Here is a 20,623-nt window from a genome sequence, read left to right as displayed (position 1 = left end):
ACAACTCCTAGCATCTCCAAACTCATCATGAACGTCCTCAGCACCCTCAGAAACGGTATGAGCGCTTTAAGAGCTCAAGTTCAACCCCGAATTGACAATATTTTGACGCAACGATCATCTGGCTTCCTTATCTCCCAAGCCGACGATGATTGGCTTGACTTTGAAGCCAATTTGACCAATGAACTGCATGTACTCGAGTCTGTAGAAGCGTCCGCCAACGATTCCACTACCCTCGAGTCCCGGCGTGCCAACAGATTTGCTGCCGCAATTGACAGATTGCTTGCTGCAGGATCAATTGATATCAGTGAATTATTTGGTACTATATCTCCCTGAACATCCGTATATCAAGCTTACTAATGGTATATTATAGATTCTCCTGATCCCCTCACCACAGCTACGAGCCCCGCTGTCCTTTCTAGCCCATCATCCATCCTTGTATCGATTGAGGATGACAACAATGTTCCCCTTGATGGCACCCTTTCCATCCCTTCAAAGAAGATCAGAAAGGTCACCACTATAGACAGCTCACCAAATCTGAGCGACTGGATATCCTAGATCGGATGAAGAACCACCCTCATGTCACCCAAACACATGCGGCTAGGTTCTGGTCTGCCAAGATTGGCAGAGAAGATATCAACATCGACCAAAAAAACCTCTCGAGATGGCAGAAGTTTGAAGATCAATGGAGAAAGGAAATCAACAGCGATCCAACCAACGCTCTCAGGAAGAGAACAGCGGTTGTCAAACATCCCCAAGTTTGACACGTGCTTGACCTTTGGATCGCTCAAGCTTTACGGAAGAATTTGATCATCACCGGTCCAATTTTGGTGGAAAAATATCAATCCTTAGCATCAGCTTGAGGTATTGTTGGTACCAATCTAAAGGATGGCTCTAATGGTTGGTTAGAAGCTGTCAAGTCAAGACACAACCTTACTCAACACGTACACCATGAGAAGCAGCTTTGGCTGATCAAGCGGCTGTCGAAGCAGAGAGGGAAAGGATCCAAAAGATCCTTGTTGGTTGGGATCTTCGGAATGTGTATAATGAGGATGAAACCGGTCTATTCTATGAGTGAGCCCTCCTTCCACACTGATAGTGTCTTCCTAGGGTTGCTGATGACGTCTCTAGGAGAATACCCAATTGAGGACTGAATAACACCAATGTTTCAGGTCAAAAACGCTCTAAAAAACGACTTACCGTCCATTTTGCTGTCAATGCTACTGGAAGCGACTTCAGGATCCCTCTGATCATTGGTAAAGCATATCGTCCCCGATGCTTCGGTAGGAAAAGCGGTTGAGACCTAGGGTTTTACCATAAATCTAATAAGAGAGCTTGGATGACATCGGACCTTTACTGTGAGTATATCACTCGTTGGGACAGAGAGCTCTGTCACAATGGTAGACGTAGCCGGTCGTAACCACTGAACCACAAAAGGGAACGATCGGGAATTCCAACAACTCGGAATTTCCGCCGGCTATATAGGCATGCTGTCATGGCCGACATGACACCTTGCTAGAGAGCCCTGTGCTAGAGGAACAGCTTGATTCTGTCCTCTCAAGGGTTCTGAGAGCTATTAGGGTCAAGGAGAACACTTCGTACACCAAGCAGACCGCAATTTTGAATTATTTCCAGGTTTAGAATGAAATTTAAGGGTGTTTTGGGTGGCTTGAACCTTGAATTATCCCCTGAAATCATCCTGATTGGTGTGTACTATCTCAGGTTCCCAATACGTACTTCGAGAGGTGATTTTGTATGGATATGCACCTTATTTCACCCATATCTACGTACTATGACAGTTTACGCACTTGGACAGGTACGTGATTTCTCTGTATACCCCACTGGCATGTTAACCTTACCATCAACATTCCTGTTGAACAGGATTTTAGAATAATTGGACGACGATCGAAGGCAATATACGGCCGAACTGGACACGGTACTATAATGTACAGTCGCTACCGATGAGGCTCGTATACTTCTTCCAACGATGATGATGTATGTATCACGGCCGCAATGTACTCAAAGTCATATTGGAGGGTTGCACTGGATCCATTGCTACAATACCTCTCACCCGATAGACAGGTAATCGCCAGACCAAACCACACGAACCGGACCTAAACGAATGAACTTCGCAGAAGACATGATGAAAATCTCAAAGGTACTCGAAAAGCGAAAGCTTAACATGTTATGTACTTTCGCTAAACCCCTCTAAGCACAAGTCAGATATTCTTTCGGTGCACATGAATGGGCTCAAGCCACTTTGTGTTCACGGCTGAAATAATGGTACCGGTACCGCTATCCCTTTCTGGACCCTTCCACATCATGTTCTAGCTCAATCGAACCTGTCTCAGAAACTCGCGGCTACCTCCACCCTTGCTCCACCCTTTTCCTGGTGGATTAGCACAATCCCGACTAGGATCTGTCCAGGTGTTGGAGCTGGCATGGTAGGAGAGTCAATTTTCGCGATGAAACCCAATCCCGAAAAGAACTGAGCATCTCCACAGTTTGCCAAAGGGTCTCTCGAGTTATTTATAGTTATGCATGCACATGTGAAAGCACGCTGTCGAGTATGATGACCGTCAAGGACTCCTCACAATGATGAACGAGTCTCGCTACTTGATACGATGTACAGTGCGCTCACAGTATGTACTGTTAATTCAAATGTAGAAGGTGTGAATGTGCCACTTCCGTTTGTACGAAAAAGTCGAAAAAGGGGACTTGCACGGTAATGAGGCAGTTGAGCAGAGCAATTCGGAAGAATAGGAGAACAACCGAATGAGGAAAGAGTACCTCAACGGTTACCAAACCCTGAATGAGATGTACGTAGGTTGATGAAAATTGATACATCTCGTTCGTTCCCATCTTGGCTCTTTCCGAAAATAGACTGACAAATTTGTCAAGCCCATTCATATCCATCTATGGTACACAAGATATAGACATATAAATACACCCATTTCATAGATATCAAACTGTCATGTATCTCATTGATTTCCTGTTTTAACAGAACAAACAGAACAATTTTGTGAAACGAAACCGAAAAGATCCTCGTCGACTCGAATTACCATCCAATAAAACAACAACATGTCAGACACAGATTCTGGAGCAGTACCCGATGTGGACTCGGAAGACCCATGTGCCATCTCCAATGATGATTCCAGACAAGGATTGAGGATCGGTGCTATATTCATCATCCTGGTTACTTCCTTGTTGGGTACATTGACCCCAATCGTATTCAGACAATCTGAACGTATACCTACACCCGTTTTTGAGTAAGCCATCTCATCTCACCTTCAGCCGTGCCTCTTTGCTTTGCTGATCGACCGGGATTGAATAGTTTCGCAAAGTATTTCGGTTCAGGTGTAATCATAGCTACTGCTTTCATACATCTTCTGGCACCTGCTTGGGACGAATTGACTTCTGAATGTCTCTCTGGAGCCTGGACTGACTATGTAAGTATCTATCTTATCTTCTTCGAGTCAATGAACGTATAATCTATCTTATCTTCTTCGAGTCAATGAACGTATATGCTGATGATATGGCATTGCCTTGATAGGACTGGGCACCAGCCATTGCCATGGCAGCTGTGTACGGTATCTTCTTCGCTGAAGTAGCCGCGTACAGGATCGGTACCAAGAGATTGGAGAAGCTCGGTGTTCACTACAGTGAGTTCCCAATCAGCCCTACTGACTTTTTTCGGTAAGCGTACGTCCTTAACTCGAGTGTGATATCTCGTAACAGGTTCTCACGCCCAAGATAATACCGATGCTCATTCTCATAACCACGCCCGTGACCCTCCTCTTTCCGTGGATACCTCGGCCGCTGCTCCTCCTCACCATATTCACCCTTCCGCATCTAACATCCGAGCCAATGAAGACATAGACCCTCAATTGCAATCCGCTTCCGAGAAACAATACCGAAAGGCCGACCTCGAGTCTAGCTCAGACATCGATACAGTCAATCAATTGCCAAGCTCTGCTGAAGCTGCTGCTCAATTGGTCGCTGTTGCCGTACTCGAATTCGGTGTGGTATTGCACAGGTGAGTAAAGCTTCTTTATCACACCTTGCTGAGTCAAGCTGATGTTCGTTCTCTGTACCTGATACAGTGTTATTATCGGTCTCACTCTTGGTGTCACTGATGATTTCACTACCTTGTTCATCGTTATCATCTTCCATCGTGAGCCGAGTCCCTTCAATTATATCCCATGTGGATAATCACCTTGCTAACTTGATCAAATTTTTGCAGAAATGTTCGAAGGTTTAGGTTTGGGCTCTCGACTCGCTTCGCTCAATCTACCTAAGAACCTAGGTTACACCCGATGGGTCGCTGCTGCACTTTACTCGATCTGTACACCCATCGGTATAGCTATCGGTATCGGTGCTCGAAACAGTTACAATGGTAATGGTGCTACTGCCAATATCGTTTCGGGTGTCTTGGATGCTACTTCAGCTGGTATTCTCCTGTACACTGGTGAGTTCAGCCATATACATCATTCAATCGTAATTTTGATTAACTGACAATGTGTGTCCTTTTCCGTATCGAATAGGTTTGGTCGAACTGATGGCTCATGAGATTTTACTCAACCCAAGAATGATGAAGTCCAGAGATCTCAAATTGGCTTACATCTTCGTCTGTATGCTTCTGGGTTCAGGTCTTATGGCTTTACTTGGTAGATGGGCGTGATCGTCACTTCAGTATATACAACATAATATAGCCTTATAATATATTTTCTTGGATTGATGATAAAAAGAATTATCATATCAGAAATGCACATAGAGTTTTTGATCCAAGTTGTGTTTGTTCCTACCATCGGCGAATCGTGAACTGGGCTTTCCATCTGCAAGAGAATGATCGATATGGTATTGGTATATGAGCAGGCGTAAGCCAGCTGGCATGATAATCATGCTCCGATACTGATACCCGAGTCGATTCGGTGATTCGGGAACCGAACGGTCCGAGATGCGATATCATCACTCACGCCAGATCTCATAAAAGACCCGACCAATAGATAGTTCAGGAGGTACCTGAGCAGTAATCATTCACTTGTTCCCATTCAGCCTCGGTCTCATTGATAGCGAACAAGAGCTCAAAGACGGAGAAAAGATGTCATCCATATCTACTGCTTTCAAGGTTGAAGATATCTTCGGAGTCAAGGGGAAGGTAAGTCCGTTTTCCCAGCTTATCATCAGTTGCTTATTCCACTTGCTGTCTCGTCACTGATCTGTTTTATGCGACTGGTATCGTAGATTGTAGTTGTCACCGGAGGAGGAACAGGATTGGGTAAAGGTAAATTCAATACCTCACTATAGGGCATATGCATGATGTGACGGTTATGTTGACGTGTTTGACGGAATTGTATAGCTATCACCGCTGGGTTCGCCAACAACGGTGCGAAAGTATATATCACAGGAAGGAGAAAGGAGGTATTGGGATCGACTGCGAAAGAGATTGGAGGTGATATTGTTGCGTACGTACAGATGACCCATGAACGATTGAGACTTGCCAGACGAATTTGGGATTGACATATATGTTTACCGATTATGTAGTATCCAAGGGGACGTATCTACGAAAGAAGGGTGTAAGGCTATTGCAGATGCCATCAAAGCCAAGGAGTCCAAGGTGAGTCATACTTCATATATATACAAGCTGGAGTTGTGGATGGCTGATGAATTTTGATTGATATAGATCGACGTGTTGATCAATTGTGCTGGGGTGATGAGAGGTTGGAAATCCAGTATTAGCAATCACGATGATCGTAAGCGACTTTACTAACAGCTAACTTTTGGTTCCTATCTGACGGAGTCGGACACACGTAGCCGACCAAGTTGCAGATCTCTTATGGGAAGGTCATGATGAGTGGGTGTCGCTCACCTCCGTCCCTATACAAGTGTTATCTCAACTGACCACTACACCTTATTCAGTGATGATTTCAACTATTCCAATTCAAGTGAGTAGTATCACTCGATCATATCCCTAATAACAAGATGAGTGCTAATCTCTTTCGTAACTCATGCTCACAGTCAACGTCAATGGTAAGTTCCCCTGGTCAGATTGTTGAGAACAACTAATGCTAACATCGGGATTAGGTGTTTACTTCATCACTGCCGCCCTTGTTCCTCTTCTCAGACAATCGGATTTCCCCAGTGTCACCGTCATAGCTTCTATTGCAGGTCTTGCTAATCAAAGGTGGGTGCATCACCTCCCTGATCATCCACGTTATGTGCATGAGGGCAGCTGATATTATGCTCGACTTGTTTTCGTAGAGCTATGGGAACGGTTTCCTATGGTGTCACTAAAGTGAGTCAATATCCGGATCGGTCGCGATGATATACGCTGACAAAACATTCTCTTTCTTTTTAGGCTGCAGGTATGTCCATTCGCTTTGTAGTGTGTGACATATGCCATCATGTATTGATAGGAAAACAGCTATTCATCTCGGTAAATTACTTGCTGGAAGACTTCATCCGTGAGTGTGCACTAAAGTAAACCGCGGTAAAATGACTATACTGACCTACGTATGCTACCTCAGGATGAAGATCCGAGTCAACACCATCTGTCCAGGTAAGTCTGCTCCACTCACCATTATACGCCTCGCGACTGATCATTGGTTGTGTTGAACCGTAGGGATCTTCCCATCTGAGATGACCGGTAAATCAGAGACAGGTGAAGGACACGAGTACAACCTTGCCGAAGGAGCTTCTAAAGCCGCCAAGAGATCTACTGCTGGTAAGTTGTGAACCCTTCAGACACTGAGGAAGAAGCTGAGATACCATTTCTTCGTTATAGGTCGACCAGGTCTTCCCGAGGAGATCGTCGGACCGGTCTTGCTCTTGAGTTCTCGAGCGGGAGGTTACATCGATGGTGCGCTGTTGACCGTTGATGGAGGTAGATTGATGGTGAGTTCTAACTTGACCCCTTCCGAGATGGGTCAAAACTGACCGTATATCGGTGTTGTAGGGTGCCGGTATCAATGATGGATTGAGACTTGCTGAGGATACATACATTTAGAATACAGTCATTCAGAGGAACTTGGAAGACCCATTGGCTTTTACTTAGACCAAGAGATAAGTAGAAAGAATGGAAATTGTGAATATGATGCATGGTGATGCTGGGTTTCGAATTATGATTTGAGCATATGCCAATCAAGGATTTGCTATTTTAATAAGTCTCTTCCAGCATTCTTATACCATCATTGATCCCTGCGTTCTGCCATGTCATCGTCAGCTTTGAGCTCTCTTGCAACCGAAATTCGGTCGAAAGTGGGTACACACCATTAGTCTTCCGCCATCCACCGTGATCACAGCATTATCCATGAATCCCCCTGCTTGACTAGCTAACAAAAGTGCTGGACCAACAATCTCATGCTTGTATCCTGCTCTGCCTATACGGATATTCAGCTCAAAACCACCTGATCTTGGAAGTGGAGTGGTCTGCCTTACCTAATGGCGATCGCAAGGCGGCTTTGTGTGCGGGTTGGTGTAAAACCCTGTTACCATCTTGATCCAATTTCGAGGTGATCTCACTGGGGAATGCACCTGGTAAGATCGTATTCACTCGGATTTTCAATCTATCATAATTCAGTCCGCGATACATCAGTTGGGTAATGTCAAAGAGCAGTGGTGTGGAATATGTAACTATGGAGGATGCTCACGGTGATAATCGACCAGCAAGCATCTCAGCTAGGTGTAGTGCTGACTTTCTACATCAATAATGGTCCATCGTGCAGTTCTTGCGAGACTCACTTGCTGCCTGCGAGGGCGATCATCCACAGATTCTGATCAGCCGAATATAGCTTACATGATGAGAGACATATTGTTGAGAAAGATGATGCCTACCTTCGATACACCATATGTCAAACTTGATACCGATCTGTACATCACCAAAACATGGGTCAAGCATGTGGAATATACAGACAATTTTTACAGAGGCGAGACTGACCGTTGATTAGCCAAAGCAGCTACCGAGCCAATGACGATCACACTTTTGATATCGGATTTGCGCATTAGTGGGACCAGTGCAGCCGTCATGAAGTATACGCCATTGACATTCGCTTCGAGAGCGCCGGTCAGCTCTTCGGGTAGTGATCTAAGGGGAAGTTGACTCACTGGCATTGGTAACATTCCAATCATCACTAGTTTGATCGATATGAGCATCATACCATCTCTCTTAGATTTTACTCACTCATCTACACCTTCCCATACGAGTTTCTCTACAGCGTCCGCTACAGTAACTCCACATCAGCTCATGGACTACCCTTAGCTGGTCAGGGTGAACATACGATCATTATGATCTTGAATAGGGTTCTTCCACGGTTTCTGAGCACCGGCATTATTCACTAAAACATCGACCTATACGGCTATCAGCAGTGATACTTCTCAATTTCCCAATATATGGAGACTAAGAAACAGTACCCACTTTCTCTTCTCTACTTGATATGATCTCCACTATCTGCCTCACACCGTCTTTGGTCGATACGTCCCCTTGTATCCTACGACATCATCAGCACATCCATTCGGAGATCTAAAGTTCACGATTCAAGCTGTGATGTGAGTCACTCACGAAGAGATCGATCCACCCTTATGACTGCAGCTCTCCCTAACCTCTTTGACAGTCTTATCAAGTACCTCTTCCCTTCTTCCTGTGATATATACCTTCGCACCATTCGTGACGAAACCTTCAGCCATCATACGGCCAAGACCCGTCCCTCCACCAGTAATCACAATCACCTGCGTTCATCGCCCGTGATCAGCGCATATCCACAGCTGCGCGAGCTCGTGAGTTCTAGGAAAAGGCATGGAGGGATGTTGACTTAAAACCCACTTTACCTCGGACCGAAAATAGGTTGTTCGCTTCGAGCGGAACATTGGGATCACAGTGTGAAGTAGACATGTTGAAGCAGTACACCACAGTAGTCAAGATCGATATAGAGTAGTAAGTGATCTCAAGAGAGTTTGTATGTAGTAGCATCAATGTAGGAGTTCTTAGCAAATCAAACCACTAATTTAGTGTTATCCGAAGGGTCATTCCGGATCTAACGTCATCATGATCAGTCGTGCAGATCCCCGATCCCCGAACTCGGAGGCTTTTCCACAGCATCGGATATCGCATCGCCCAAAGAACAAACGCTATCCACTTAGTCCACGATACATATCCAATCGACCTTTGCATGTTACCATAAGACAGGCTGTCGACTTGCATATGACGAAGCTAAGAAATTGATTGTTCTCCTAGATCTATCCCAAAGATCACTAGCGGTATCCCACCATGAAATTCCTTCCCTGTCGCTTGACCCTTCCATGGCCGTCTCGTTGACCTTGTCTATTTCTTCCTCTTCGAGATACCCGTCAAATCTCTTGTCACGCAAAACTTCCATCCGGCGATACGTCCCACAATCATCGCACCAAGCCCTCCGAGAAGCCGCCATTGAAGCGTACGAGGCAAGCGGTCTGCGTACCTCGGTAAATTTGAAACTTCTCGGTGCCCTATATACATGTCCCGAACTATCACTCATCAATGCGTCCGAACAAGATATCTTTGCTGAAGGACGGAAAGAGAAGATCTCAAATGGGAATTTGTCTTTCTCCAACAAGCTTTGGGTCCTACATCCTTCCTGCATTATTTCACATATTGTCAGCTCGATGAGACGTATACATACATATCTATATTCGTATGCATGAAGATGAAGGGGCTTACTTACACATTCAGATTTCATCCTTTCATAAATAGCGCGACCTCGAAACTCAAAATCGAATTCCGTATCGACCGAATGAGTCCCTTCAAAGCTTTCCCTGAACCCTCGCACGTAAGGGTGTAAACCTTTGTCGACGAGAGCTATTTTCGCCTGTTTGGTCTCCTTGTCGAACCCCAAGATAGCTAGATCGTGAGGATGGTGTAGGTGTTGAAGGTAGCCTGATAGCTCCGCAGAAACCGTCGGTATCCCATCAGACGATTTGATCGTCTTACGGCCGAGTATGCTGTCCTTGGTGTGAGGCATGATTGATACCACGCTGGTGTCACTTTTAACAGATCGCCTTTGGTATGCAACAAGAAAAAGTGATCGGCTGGCGAGCTGAGTATTGCTCTTTCACATTGGGTCGTTATGTATTCATCTGCGCAGCTTGCAAAATGTGACGATTTAAGAAACAATTTCGAACTCAGGAGCGAACCATCAACATATCCCAGTTTATATCCTTTGATTGGAATCTTGCGGTCGGAATCATCAATGACCGAAGATTCAAGACGTCACAATCGTATGTCAAGGATTGAATCAACGGATGTCTAGTACACACGGTTCGTAGCTGTAAGATCCATCAACGGAGAGCGAAATTTCAACCAGAATCCATTGTGCGTCGACTCGATTGTTCTCAGCGAGGACAATAGCACTGCCGTCAAATCCTCCGTTTCCGCAAATTTCTCACATAGACACTGATCAATCGCTTTCCTAACACAACAGAGACTGCACTCTATCTCTTGTTTACGACATTGCTTTTCAGCATGGCAAGCTCCCTCTCAGGCTCGGTAACAATCGATGGAATCCACTCAGGATGGACCGTCAAGAAAAGCAGTCCTAGCGTGCGTGCCAGTTTCTCAGCAAGCTTCGCGCACAATCATCAGAGGTCAGCGGCAGACGATAGTTTCTTTGTAACCAGCGAAGATTCTGAAAACATGATACCCTCGTCAGGGACGGTCACAATTGTACTAGATCCAATGGAAGTGACTGGTGGATTGACATACGACAAGCTCCTACAACGACTCGATGCAAAATCAAGAGAAGAATGTGTAAGTAATCTTAATACTTTCCTTGCTACCGATTGATCTTGGGCCTCGGTGTATGAGTGAGAGTATTCTGACGACTTGGAATGACATCGCAGATAACATGCTCGAAGTCTCCTGCTTCTACTGAACCCGCTTTATCCCATCAATTCAGGACGGACCATAAGGGATTAAGTATCGAGTGGCAAACAGACAACACCATTATGGGCTGTCCAAAGATCCACATCCAAGACGCACCATCATCATACAAGGTGGAAATGACCGAAGAAGACTTTGCAAGCTTCGAACAATGGAAGGACATCAGCATCACCTACGGTAAAGCTGTGACTGCCACAAAGAGTTTTTGTGAGAGTTGTAGTGGATACACGGATATGAGTGTCTTTAGAGATGTCGTCAAGGCGAGATCGAAGAGTGTCAGGTTCGAGGACGCAAAATGAAGTGGTATGTTTCCCCGTGCTGACTCATATGCGAAGAAGTGTTTCTGCGGCACCACGGTCGAGGGGCCGTGTTGGGGTTGAGTTGCTTCGATGACTTCTTAATAAAAGGTGATTGCATAGAATACGTTAATTGAGTATGACATCCTGAACAAATGGGAGAACGCCCATGGAAAGCCGCTGAATTGTGTCTCAAAGTTGGACGAGCAAGCGCGCTGAGTAGCAGGCGAACTTAATGCGATTTTGGCTTGAGAAAGGACACCGCGTCCCCAGAATAGGCGATCAGATAAGGGCAACAAATTGACCCTTCTCTTCACCGACTTGACCTGCCGACCGGATCCTCGCAGGTGATAAGCTCACCTGCTTCAGCATGGTCGTGGAGACGTTGCTCTACCGGTATTACCGTCAACTCCAGTCGTGTGGGTGGACCAACCATGCGAGAGTCAGAAAGTGGGCTAAATGCATAACTGTCATTTTGCATCATGCTTATCTATCAGCCGCCCTGGTTGGTCTCGTTCGGTGCCTCGGCGCCTAAATTGGGGAATGACATTCCACCAAATTAGCGCCGAGCGATTCATAGTATCACATGACAACCAAGTTGTTCATCTCATGGTTATTGGTCTTTTTCCTTATCTTCCCTACATCTCTCCTTCCCTACCTTTGATCATACCGGAACCTCTGCTTCCACTCCATGATGTAAGTGAAGGGAATATAGCTGTACCTTTTCATAAGAATCAGAAGCACGGTTCAAAGGGAAAACGAAGATACTTGGATTAAAGGCGCGCGGCATTCCTATCATCAATACCCTTGTCGATCACCCTGACGAATCGGAATTGGATGGATTCACTGGTCGATAGACGGTCAGACAGATAGTGCATGCAGATATGTCGATATATAAGTATCATTCGATACCTTTGGAGAACTTGGACGAAGCTCGCCAGTCCGCTTCTGCTTACGAGAACGAAGACGAATACGAATTTGACGAAGTAGACAACGTGTCATCGGATAGGAAAAATGATGTGCTTTTACCACCTAGGATATACGATGAGGAGGTACCACTAGAACATGATAAAGATAAAGATAAAGATAAAGATAAAGATCTACATCAAGATCCCGATGCTCTCGGTGTAGGACATCAAGTGAACCTTGTCGAAGTTCCCTTTGCGACTACTCCTGATGGACATCGATTGACGGTCGGCGATACTTTACCAGAAGTCAAAGCTGTCGCTCTCGAGACTGACGATCCCGATGAACCATGTGAAACTATTCGAGCTTACGTCCTTGGAACCATCGTGGCGTCGGTAGGTGTGGCTTTGAACGTATGGTTTGGTGCTCGTCAACCCGGTATCTTCATCTCACCTTTCCTCGCTCAACTCCTATCGTACCCCATCGGTGTCGCACTTGCAAGACTACTTCCCAAAACGAAGTTCACAACTTTTGGCAGGACATGGACGTTGAATCCTGGCCCCTTCACAATGAAAGAGCATGCCTTGGTAGGTTAAATGTCTGAAACATTCGGATTAATTCAAGCTAACATCGTGTCTCATCCTCACAGATCGTGCTAATGGCGACAGTGTCGTTCCCAACCGCTACAGCCGTCGATGTCATCATCGCCATTCGACAACCTGTCTTCTTCAACGATCCTGAGATGGGTGACAACAAGGGATTCCAATTCCTTGTTGTTCTCTCAACTCAATTTTTAGGGTTCGGTGTCGCAGGTCTCGCTAGAGATTGTCTGGTCTACCCATCAGCCATGACTTGGCCTTTGAACTTGGCAAAATTATCCTTATTCAATGCTCTTCACCGAAGAAAGGTAAACGAATATGGTGTGGTGACTTTACCCAAGGAAGGCGAAGACGAACAACAAGATCCGCCTGTACATGGATGGAAAGTCTCGATGTTCCGATTCTGTCTATACGCCACTACTGCGAGTTTCGTTTGGTTCCTCTTCACAGCTTTCATCTTCCCTTCCTTGACTTACTTCAATTGGCCAACTTGGATCAACCCTACTAACAAGAAATTGGCCATTATCATGGGATCGATCACGGGTCTGGTAAGTCAATACCTCCTCATAGATCATAAAGCTGTACAAAGTTAATGATTCTCGTCTTGTCAGGGTCTTAACCCTATTCCCACCCTCGATTGGACATATATCAGTGGTGCAGGTCTCACACCCCTTATCACACCTTGGTGGGCTACTGTGTCAACTTTCAGTCAGTAGACTTTCTTGCTATGTATATTCCCTTTACTTTACAGCTAATCTCCCTATAGTCGGTGCATCGATCGGTTATATCATCATCGCTGCCATCTACTTCACCAACACATGGTACAGCGCATACCTCGTGCCCAATTCCAATCAAGCCTTTGACCGATTTGGAGCCTATTACAACGTTACCGCTGTGCTCAGTGCAGACAGGACTTTGGATGTTGACGCATACCGAGCGTATTCTCCGTAAGTGAGCCTATGACTTTAGCTTGACGCTCAAAACTGATCCGATCGGCATTGGTTCAGTCTTTACTTTGGTGCTGGGTACAACGTAGTCATCACAGCTTATTTCGCTTCCTACTCTGCCATTCTCACCTATGCCTTGCTCAATCACTGGTCTGATCTCAAGAAAGGATATCGAACCGGAGTTCGCCGATTCAAAACAATGTTGAACAAGAAGAACAAAAACGAACATGAAGATACCATTCACCATTTCCCAGACTACGATATTCATTACGCTCTCATGACGAGGTACAAGGAGGTGCCTCAATGGTGGTTCTTGGTGATCATGGTGTTTTCAGTCGTACTTGGTATAATCATGTGCGAAGTTTACAATACCACGATGCCAGTTTGGGGTATCTTCTGTTGCTTGGCTATGGTTCTTGTCTTTGCCATCCCGACTGGTATCATCCAGGCGATCTCTGTGAGTATTTCCAGATCATCAATCAACTTCTATTCAAAGTTAAGGTCATAATCGCTGATGGTCGGAATGTGATGATGTAGAACATGCAAATGTCTTTAGTCATTCTCGCCGAGATTATCCCTGGTATCGCCATTCCTGGACCACCCTATGCCAATATGATTTTCAAGTTATACGGATGGGTATCGCTCAGTATGACCTTACTTTACGTCTTGGATCAGAAACTGGCCCATTACCTACATCTACCACCTAGAGCTACGTTCAGAGCTCAGATGTGGGGTTGTACTATCAGTTCTTTCATCTCGATCGCTATCATCAACTGGCAGTTCAAGGCTATCCCCGATCTGTGTATGCCTGGTCAGAAAGATCTTATGACCTGTCCTTACTACGTGAGTGATCTCATCGCTATCCAAGTACCTGTTATATGGCTGATCATTCGTTGGTGTCTGTAGACCACCTTCTACTCTTCTGCTTTGTTGTTCGGTGTAGTCGGTCCAGAAAGGATGTACGGTAGCTTAGGGTTGTACAAACACACCTTGTGGGGTTTCTTGGCCGGTGCAGTATTAGTTGCGATGGCTTGGGCAGCTAAGAAGAGATGGCCTAACAAGTTGACAAGGAGTAAGTATTTCCATACATGAAATATCACGACGTTCCGTTCTTGTGGACGATAAGCTAACTTATTGGGTTATTCAGATATCAACGTCCCTGTCATTATCTTTGGTGTTATGTACTTTGCACCTTACAATTGGTCTTTCGTCTGGTCCGGTGTACCATTGGCGTGGTTCTTCATGTCATACGTCTTCAAGAGATTCCCAGCATGGTGGAACAAATACTGCTATGTGTTATCTATCGGATTAACGGTCGGTGCTGCTATCAGCGGTGTCATCCAGTTCTTCTGTATTACCTACCCTGGTGGGATCATGCCTTCTTGGTGGGGAAAAACCGTTTACGAGTCCGGTAAGTATCCTGCGCCTTGACTGTGAGTATATAGCTGGCTGAGTTCAGTTGACTTGATTGGATTCCAGGCTGCGATGCTCTGGGATGTCCGTTGAACGAAATGCCAGAAGTAGGATACTTCGGTCCAGGAGTAAGTCACATCCTCACATTTCATACACAGTTGGTACCACCGCTGATTTGTTGAATGTCTTGCATAGCCTGGTGAATACTTGTAGCCAATGGATTTGCCAACGGCCACGTAAGGAAAGTTTACATGATCATTACCATTTTGCTCAGTAATCAAGTTGATTAGTGGTACATTCAAATTCATTCATTTCGCTTGATCTTCTCTTCTCTTCTCTTCTTTTCTTTTCTTTCCCTGTCCTCGTTCGAAGGTGGTTGTAGTTCAAGGTAATTGGAAACTTAGTTGTCAGTTGTCAGTTATCTGCATGCGTTCATACTACAGCACGTAGTGTCCATATGGGGTGGTATGATAGGATGCAGCATATGAATATGTTATGTCTGGGGCGTGGCCAATACCCGAGGTTCGGTGTCCCTTTGTATGACGTTGTAAGTCAACCTCGCAAAGATAACAACGATCACTCTGGCTTCTCATTCGACTTTAGACACTTTTATCATACCCACATAACACATACAGAAGGACGCGGAAGAGTCTCAAGCAAATCAGTCACTTGTACAGCGAGTATGACAGCAAGTGTGCATCTGGTATTGCTCATCCATGGATTATGGGGTATGTCCACTTTCTATCTCTCTCGAGATGATTGGAGGCTGATCTTCATTCGACATATTAGGTTCACCGAGTCATCTATCAGTAGCTCAAGAAGAGCTCGAGAAAGCCTGGAGTGGAAATGAGAATGGACAGAAGGTATCACAAGATGTAGATGGACCTTCGGACGACCCAATCATCACTAGTAAGATACAGAATGAAGATAAGGAAAATGGGGAAGTGGTGATTATGATTGCTGGTGGGATGACTAGTCAGTTGACTTATGATGGAGTGGATGTATGTGCCAGTAGAGTAGCCTTTGAGGTGGGTCAATCTCTTCTCTCGCATGCCTATGTCGCTTGCTGAATGTAAGCTGCGATGATTGTGGATAGGTTGATCAGAAAATAAAGGAGTTGGAAGGTGAGGGAAAGAAGGTCGACAAGTTCAGTGTGGTGAGTTTTCTGATGTACCGGGGTCAATACGATAGCTGATGGTTGGGATGATAAGATGGGATATTCGTTAGGTGGACGTGAGTTTGACATGCTACCATGAAGAACCATTCAGATCTGGAGATCATGCTGGAGCTGACGATGATTCAATCCGTATATAGTCGTCGCCAGATATCTCGTCGGATTGTTACATTCTCGTCAACCCTCTTTCTTTGACAAACATCACCCAGTGTCTTTCTCGACCATCTCAACACCTGTGAGCTACAAGATTTCAAGCCCTCATACGCTGTGAAATACATTGCTGATGGGAATTTTGATATGTGATTAGCATTATGGTATACCCAAATACAGTAAGTCTCATCTTCATTGTTGTTACTAGCATCACATATACCATACTTATCAAAGGGGTTCGTTCCACAGACACCCTACTGTCGACTGTCTTATGTTGGCTCGGTGCGAGGGTAATGTCGAGATCAGGTGAACAGCTATACGTGGTGGATAATTACTCGGATGAAGATCAGAGGCCTCTGTTGGAGATTATGGCCGATCCCAGTAAATTCGTCGCAGGATGAGCATCGTGATAACGCTAATTGAACGTTATGTTATATGAACCACAGGAAGTATCTTCTATCAGGGATTAGAGCGATTTGATAAATTGGAGATATATGCCAGCGCGTGAGTAACAGTCGAATCTTTCTTTTTATTGCTCGTAGACCAAAGTATGACTTGAACCAAAGACAAAACGTTGCTCATGACCTTCATTGTGCGAATAGTATAAATGACAACTCGGTACCATATCCCACCGCGGCTATCGAATCAGTGGATCATTTCGCACAATGGGAGGAACGTGGTATATCAGTTGATTCGGACGAAGATGGTATTATACAATCTTGGACTCCAACCGATAATGGCAGCACTGCCGAAGATGAAGATGACAAAAACGAGAACAAGAATAGGAAAAAGGGTGCTTCAGGATTTAGAATGAGGCTGGGTACCTTACCTCCAGTCTTGAGGTATAGATTCCCATTCAATTATGTGAGTGCAGTGCAAAGAACATCGATCGGCGTTATCTGGACAAGTCTGCCAAAGGTTGGAATGGCTAATGAATCGTATGATATGGTAGATCATCTTATTACTGTTCCCAATCATGTTACCACTTATCATCATACTCATGTACGTTCATCCTCTTCCAACACAAGGCAAGGAATTTGCAACCTGAAAGACTGATTTTGGTTTGATTTATTTAGCCTTACGAGACAATCACTTGATACGACCCGATCTAAACGTCGTTTACAACTCCTTTCCCAAACTTCTTCCTCAGGTTCTTCTTCTTCACAAGTACCAAGTTCGAGTGGCCTATCCATCCAAGCTCTGAGAGATGGTATACGAAGGATAGAGAGATCTTTGGAATCTGATTTAGTGGAAAATCAAGAATTGTTAGATTCACCGGCTCTTCACTCCCATTATCCGATCGGAGATGGCATTGCAAAGGACAGAGGGGGCGAGAGTGGGACTGATTTGAAGATAATATTGAAAGATAGTCAGATGAGGATGTGTTATTGGTTGAATCAACTACCCCTTGAGAAATATCTCACTTGGTGGCCTGAGATTACGAATGCTCATGCCACTGCTATTGTCAGGTGAGTCATTCATCCTTCCTCGTGAGACTGAATTGTATATATTCTAATTGAAATCTTCTTGGGAAAAATCGATGATAGAGATTCGCACAAGTTTCCGGTTCATGAGAGAGGAAGAGGTCTGATCAAATTATGGGCTAGGAATTTATTAGATAAGCCAAAACAATAGAACGGCTATATATGTGTGTATATGAGTTTGGTATGTATATACATGTATCATGCATGTATTGATATGTTACTGACGTGATACAACGACTAACTTGATTGACATACATCTTATTGTCATCGATTTGTTATCATGCACTGATAAGTTGAATGATGCTGAATTTGATTTGTACAAAGTTCAGAGACTATACAGATAACGAAGACTAGGACACAGCAGATGGAGATGTTAACTTTTTGAGGAAGTACATCAATGTCCGCGTCTCAAGAAAATATCATTCCTATGGCAACTACCTAAAAGATCCAAACCAATCGTCTTATCTGGTCATGAATCGCGATTTCGTCTTCGGTTTTGACATTCTCTCCCTCGCCTCTGACACTAATCGAATCACAAGTCAGCTTTCATTACACTTATACACCCGGCTCAAGGGATAGATCAATTCCATTCCCAACAGCACGCTGACTTCCTCATTTGTCGAGTTTCCTCTTGTAGCCCAATCGAAGAATCTGACTTTTTAGGTCGCAACAGCTTGGCCATTTCTATAATTGGCCATACAGTCGGAGTGATCAACTTTCAGTATCCCGTCAGTCCTGAACACCAAATCACTCACCTTTCCAAGGTGTCGGAGGACTTTCACTCGGATCTCTCTGCTCTCTCAGCCTAATTAGCTGCACATACCTTTAGAGAGTAAAAGCTTCATCTCCACTAACTCACTCGACCTTCAAGTACCTCTACAGCCTTCTTGACTCTCCCACCAACTTCCCTTTGATCCTTTGACTCCTCCCTCGAGTCTGCTGCATTACTATACTGGATTGTCCTGAGCATATCACTCGACTTCGTGGCACGTATAGGCTCAAAACTTCTTCCAGAGGGATAAAAGGTCGGTACGGGTCTGATTTCGGCGTCTCTCTCTCGGTACCCTCGTGATACTAAATTTAGCTTCCCAGTAGATCGTGATAATCGATCTTCTTCTTTCTTCCTATCTGGTTTCGTTGAAGGATGTATTTTATCCAAGACCAGAGAATTGGATCTGGATAACGGAGGTAGGTTCCAACTTGTCAGAACTTCGTCAAACAAATTATCTTGTCCTATTTCGAACGATGTCTCTGGGAGAACGTCAATCAATGGGTCTCCGAAAGTCTGTAGATCTACCGTGGAAGACTCAGACGACGGTGTAGGAGAAGGGCAAGGAAGGGATTGACCGAATTTGGGTGTAGGAGGGTCATGTATCGTATCCTACATGTCGTTCAGTAACATGTCAAATCAGAACGATTCCAGCAATGTAGGATCATCCATTAGGTACTGACCTTCGCCTGGATCTCCTTGATTCGTGCCTCCAACATGATTGAACTAGGTCGACGAACGATTTTGAGTGGTTTCCAACTCTCTTCTACACTTGTAGGGGTAGTCTTCTCGATCAAAGATTCGAATGATTCATTGAAGAATGATGATGTGACTGGAACGGGTTTACGCTTACTTCGTCTTTGGGGAGTGACCGTATCTTTTGGAATGACGGGTAATGGTCGGTTGGAAGTTACTACTTCTGTCGCGCTGACGTTTTCGCGAGGGTGAAACTGATCATTGCGAATAGGCTTGGGAGTTGTTGGCATTGATAAGCCAGGTCGAGAAGGCTGTTGAAACACGTCACGTTCTCCATTTGGATGAACGTGCACTCTATTGGAATCGGAAGTGGGTGAGCTGGACATCTCGAACACTGAAAGAGCATGTCGAGATTGATTCCATCGTGAGTCGTACAATGTATTCGCTCCTGATTGGGTGGATGGTTGGGGGTGGGACAGTTGATGCGATCGAAGTGGGATTGGTGGACGAGCTAAAGTATATTTACACAAGCGAACGTCAGCTAAACACCAACTTGATTTGACCATGTTACCGTCAGCTTACCCCCTCTCCGCCTATCTGTAATAATCCACTCATCATCCCGCAAAGGCATCATGATCGGACCAGTAAAGTGAGGTCGAAGCGGTTTAGGTCTGTACATCACACCTGATGTAGCCGGATGTCCTTGATAGGAGGGGTTTATTAGAGGTCGTACCTCATTGATAGACGATCTTCTATCTTTCGATTTGGTGATCGATAAAGCTCTACCTATCTTGTTGACCACGCCTATCGCTTTGGATCTCCGACTCTTGCTTGATTCAGCGAGGTATTCGATCCCACCGCCTCTCTGCAACGGCTGTGGGTTTAGGTCTGTGGGTGCAAGAGGCTGTGCAAAGGAACGGGATAGTCGTCTGTTGTTTAGCATGAAGGGTGGCGAAGAGGGCTGACCGAGGTCGACTGAGCATATACGATTGCGAAATGGAGATCAGTGATGCGAGGGTAACTGGCGGGAATATGAGAGACTGAGTTGAAGATAAGATTAGGAGGTGCAGCAGGTATAACGAGAGGTAGGAAAGGGATAACAAGTAGATCAGTTACCCAGAATGATCGAGAGAGAGGTGGGTCCATGGTCAAAGCAGACAGGAGGAGGTGTATGTTGGTGTATGTATAAGTATAGTCGCACTCCATATGCACATGGAAATCAGTCTCGTTGTACTCTCCCTCCTGTGGACATCCAAAGTGGAGGTTTGGTCGAGATCCGTAAC

At 45.1% G+C, this 20,623-nt stretch overlaps 9 protein-coding genes across 9 annotated transcripts; 6 read left to right on the top strand and 3 right to left on the bottom strand.

Moving 5' to 3' along the window:
• Positions 1 to 27: 27 nt before the first annotated feature.
• I203_107357 (uncharacterized protein) lies at positions 28 to 555 on the top strand (the record flags this gene model as incomplete). Its single annotated transcript, XM_019145436.1, has 2 exons — positions 28 to 304; positions 371 to 555. The coding sequence occupies 2 exons, from the start codon at positions 28 to 30 to the stop codon at positions 553 to 555; spliced, it is 462 nt and encodes a 153-aa protein (XP_019005255.1).
• A 2,523-nt stretch (positions 556 to 3,078) lies between these two features.
• I203_107356 (uncharacterized protein) lies at positions 3,079 to 4,678 on the top strand (the record flags this gene model as incomplete). The annotated part of the gene is made up of 7 exons (XM_019145435.1): positions 3,079 to 3,266; positions 3,332 to 3,446; positions 3,551 to 3,659; positions 3,736 to 4,033; positions 4,101 to 4,171; positions 4,241 to 4,465; positions 4,542 to 4,678. The coding sequence occupies 7 exons, from the start codon at positions 3,079 to 3,081 to the stop codon at positions 4,676 to 4,678; spliced, it is 1,143 nt and encodes a 380-aa protein (XP_019005254.1).
• Positions 4,679 to 5,098: 420 nt separating this feature from the next.
• Positions 5,099 to 7,003, top strand: I203_107355 (uncharacterized protein; the record flags this gene model as incomplete). Its single annotated transcript, XM_065518174.1, has 15 exons — positions 5,099 to 5,155; positions 5,242 to 5,281; positions 5,357 to 5,462; positions 5,542 to 5,614; positions 5,681 to 5,750; positions 5,812 to 5,851; positions 5,917 to 5,942; positions 6,082 to 6,181; positions 6,259 to 6,292; positions 6,356 to 6,362; positions 6,422 to 6,461; positions 6,525 to 6,556; positions 6,620 to 6,721; positions 6,782 to 6,891; positions 6,953 to 7,003. 15 exons carry the CDS (start codon positions 5,099 to 5,101, stop codon positions 7,001 to 7,003), a joined length of 888 nt encoding a protein of 295 aa, XP_065372904.1.
• A 150-nt stretch (positions 7,004 to 7,153) lies between these two features.
• On the bottom strand, positions 7,154 to 8,884 carry I203_107354 (uncharacterized protein; the record flags this gene model as incomplete). The annotated part of the gene is made up of 13 exons (XM_065518173.1): positions 7,154 to 7,201; positions 7,267 to 7,376; positions 7,435 to 7,562; positions 7,647 to 7,694; positions 7,738 to 7,769; positions 7,831 to 7,864; positions 7,934 to 8,045; positions 8,101 to 8,126; positions 8,177 to 8,216; positions 8,274 to 8,343; positions 8,411 to 8,483; positions 8,555 to 8,721; positions 8,816 to 8,884. 13 exons carry the CDS (start codon positions 8,882 to 8,884, stop codon positions 7,154 to 7,156), a joined length of 957 nt encoding a protein of 318 aa, XP_065372903.1.
• A 280-nt stretch (positions 8,885 to 9,164) lies between these two features.
• On the bottom strand, positions 9,165 to 9,989 carry I203_107353 (uncharacterized protein; the record flags this gene model as incomplete). The annotated part of the gene is made up of 2 exons (XM_019145432.1): positions 9,165 to 9,605; positions 9,693 to 9,989. The coding sequence occupies 2 exons, from the start codon at positions 9,987 to 9,989 to the stop codon at positions 9,165 to 9,167; spliced, it is 738 nt and encodes a 245-aa protein (XP_019005251.1).
• A 500-nt stretch (positions 9,990 to 10,489) lies between these two features.
• Positions 10,490 to 11,205, top strand: I203_107352 (uncharacterized protein; the record flags this gene model as incomplete). The annotated part of the gene is made up of 2 exons (XM_019145431.1): positions 10,490 to 10,774; positions 10,867 to 11,205. 2 exons carry the CDS (start codon positions 10,490 to 10,492, stop codon positions 11,203 to 11,205), a joined length of 624 nt encoding a protein of 207 aa, XP_019005250.1.
• Positions 11,206 to 12,086: 881 nt separating this feature from the next.
• Positions 12,087 to 15,280, top strand: I203_107351 (OPT family small oligopeptide transporter; the record flags this gene model as incomplete). The annotated part of the gene is made up of 10 exons (XM_019145430.1): positions 12,087 to 12,695; positions 12,758 to 13,255; positions 13,319 to 13,415; positions 13,474 to 13,654; positions 13,715 to 14,111; positions 14,192 to 14,497; positions 14,561 to 14,726; positions 14,802 to 15,065; positions 15,134 to 15,195; positions 15,263 to 15,280. The coding sequence occupies 10 exons, from the start codon at positions 12,087 to 12,089 to the stop codon at positions 15,278 to 15,280; spliced, it is 2,598 nt and encodes an 865-aa protein (XP_019005249.1).
• Positions 15,281 to 15,749: 469 nt separating this feature from the next.
• I203_107350 (uncharacterized protein) lies at positions 15,750 to 18,026 on the top strand (the record flags this gene model as incomplete). The annotated part of the gene is made up of 12 exons (XM_019145429.1): positions 15,750 to 15,795; positions 15,857 to 16,095; positions 16,164 to 16,223; positions 16,279 to 16,300; positions 16,382 to 16,476; positions 16,549 to 16,570; positions 16,641 to 16,772; positions 16,838 to 16,895; positions 16,994 to 17,255; positions 17,344 to 17,393; positions 17,468 to 17,860; positions 17,939 to 18,026. 12 exons carry the CDS (start codon positions 15,750 to 15,752, stop codon positions 18,024 to 18,026), a joined length of 1,467 nt encoding a protein of 488 aa, XP_019005248.1.
• Positions 18,027 to 18,336: 310 nt separating this feature from the next.
• I203_107349 (uncharacterized protein) lies at positions 18,337 to 20,486 on the bottom strand (the record flags this gene model as incomplete). Its single annotated transcript, XM_065518172.1, has 7 exons — positions 18,337 to 18,398; positions 18,473 to 18,559; positions 18,631 to 18,667; positions 18,735 to 19,256; positions 19,328 to 19,851; positions 19,923 to 20,244; positions 20,307 to 20,486. The coding sequence occupies 7 exons, from the start codon at positions 20,484 to 20,486 to the stop codon at positions 18,337 to 18,339; spliced, it is 1,734 nt and encodes a 577-aa protein (XP_065372902.1).
• Between the last annotated feature and the right edge of the window lie 137 nt (positions 20,487 to 20,623).

Source organism: Kwoniella mangroviensis, chromosome 2 (assembly GCF_000507465.2).
Source record: "Kwoniella mangroviensis CBS 8507 chromosome 2, whole genome shotgun sequence".
NCBI classification, from domain to species: domain Eukaryota; kingdom Fungi; phylum Basidiomycota; class Tremellomycetes; order Tremellales; family Cryptococcaceae; genus Kwoniella; species Kwoniella mangrovensis.
This window is presented reverse-complemented; position numbering and strand designations above follow the sequence as displayed.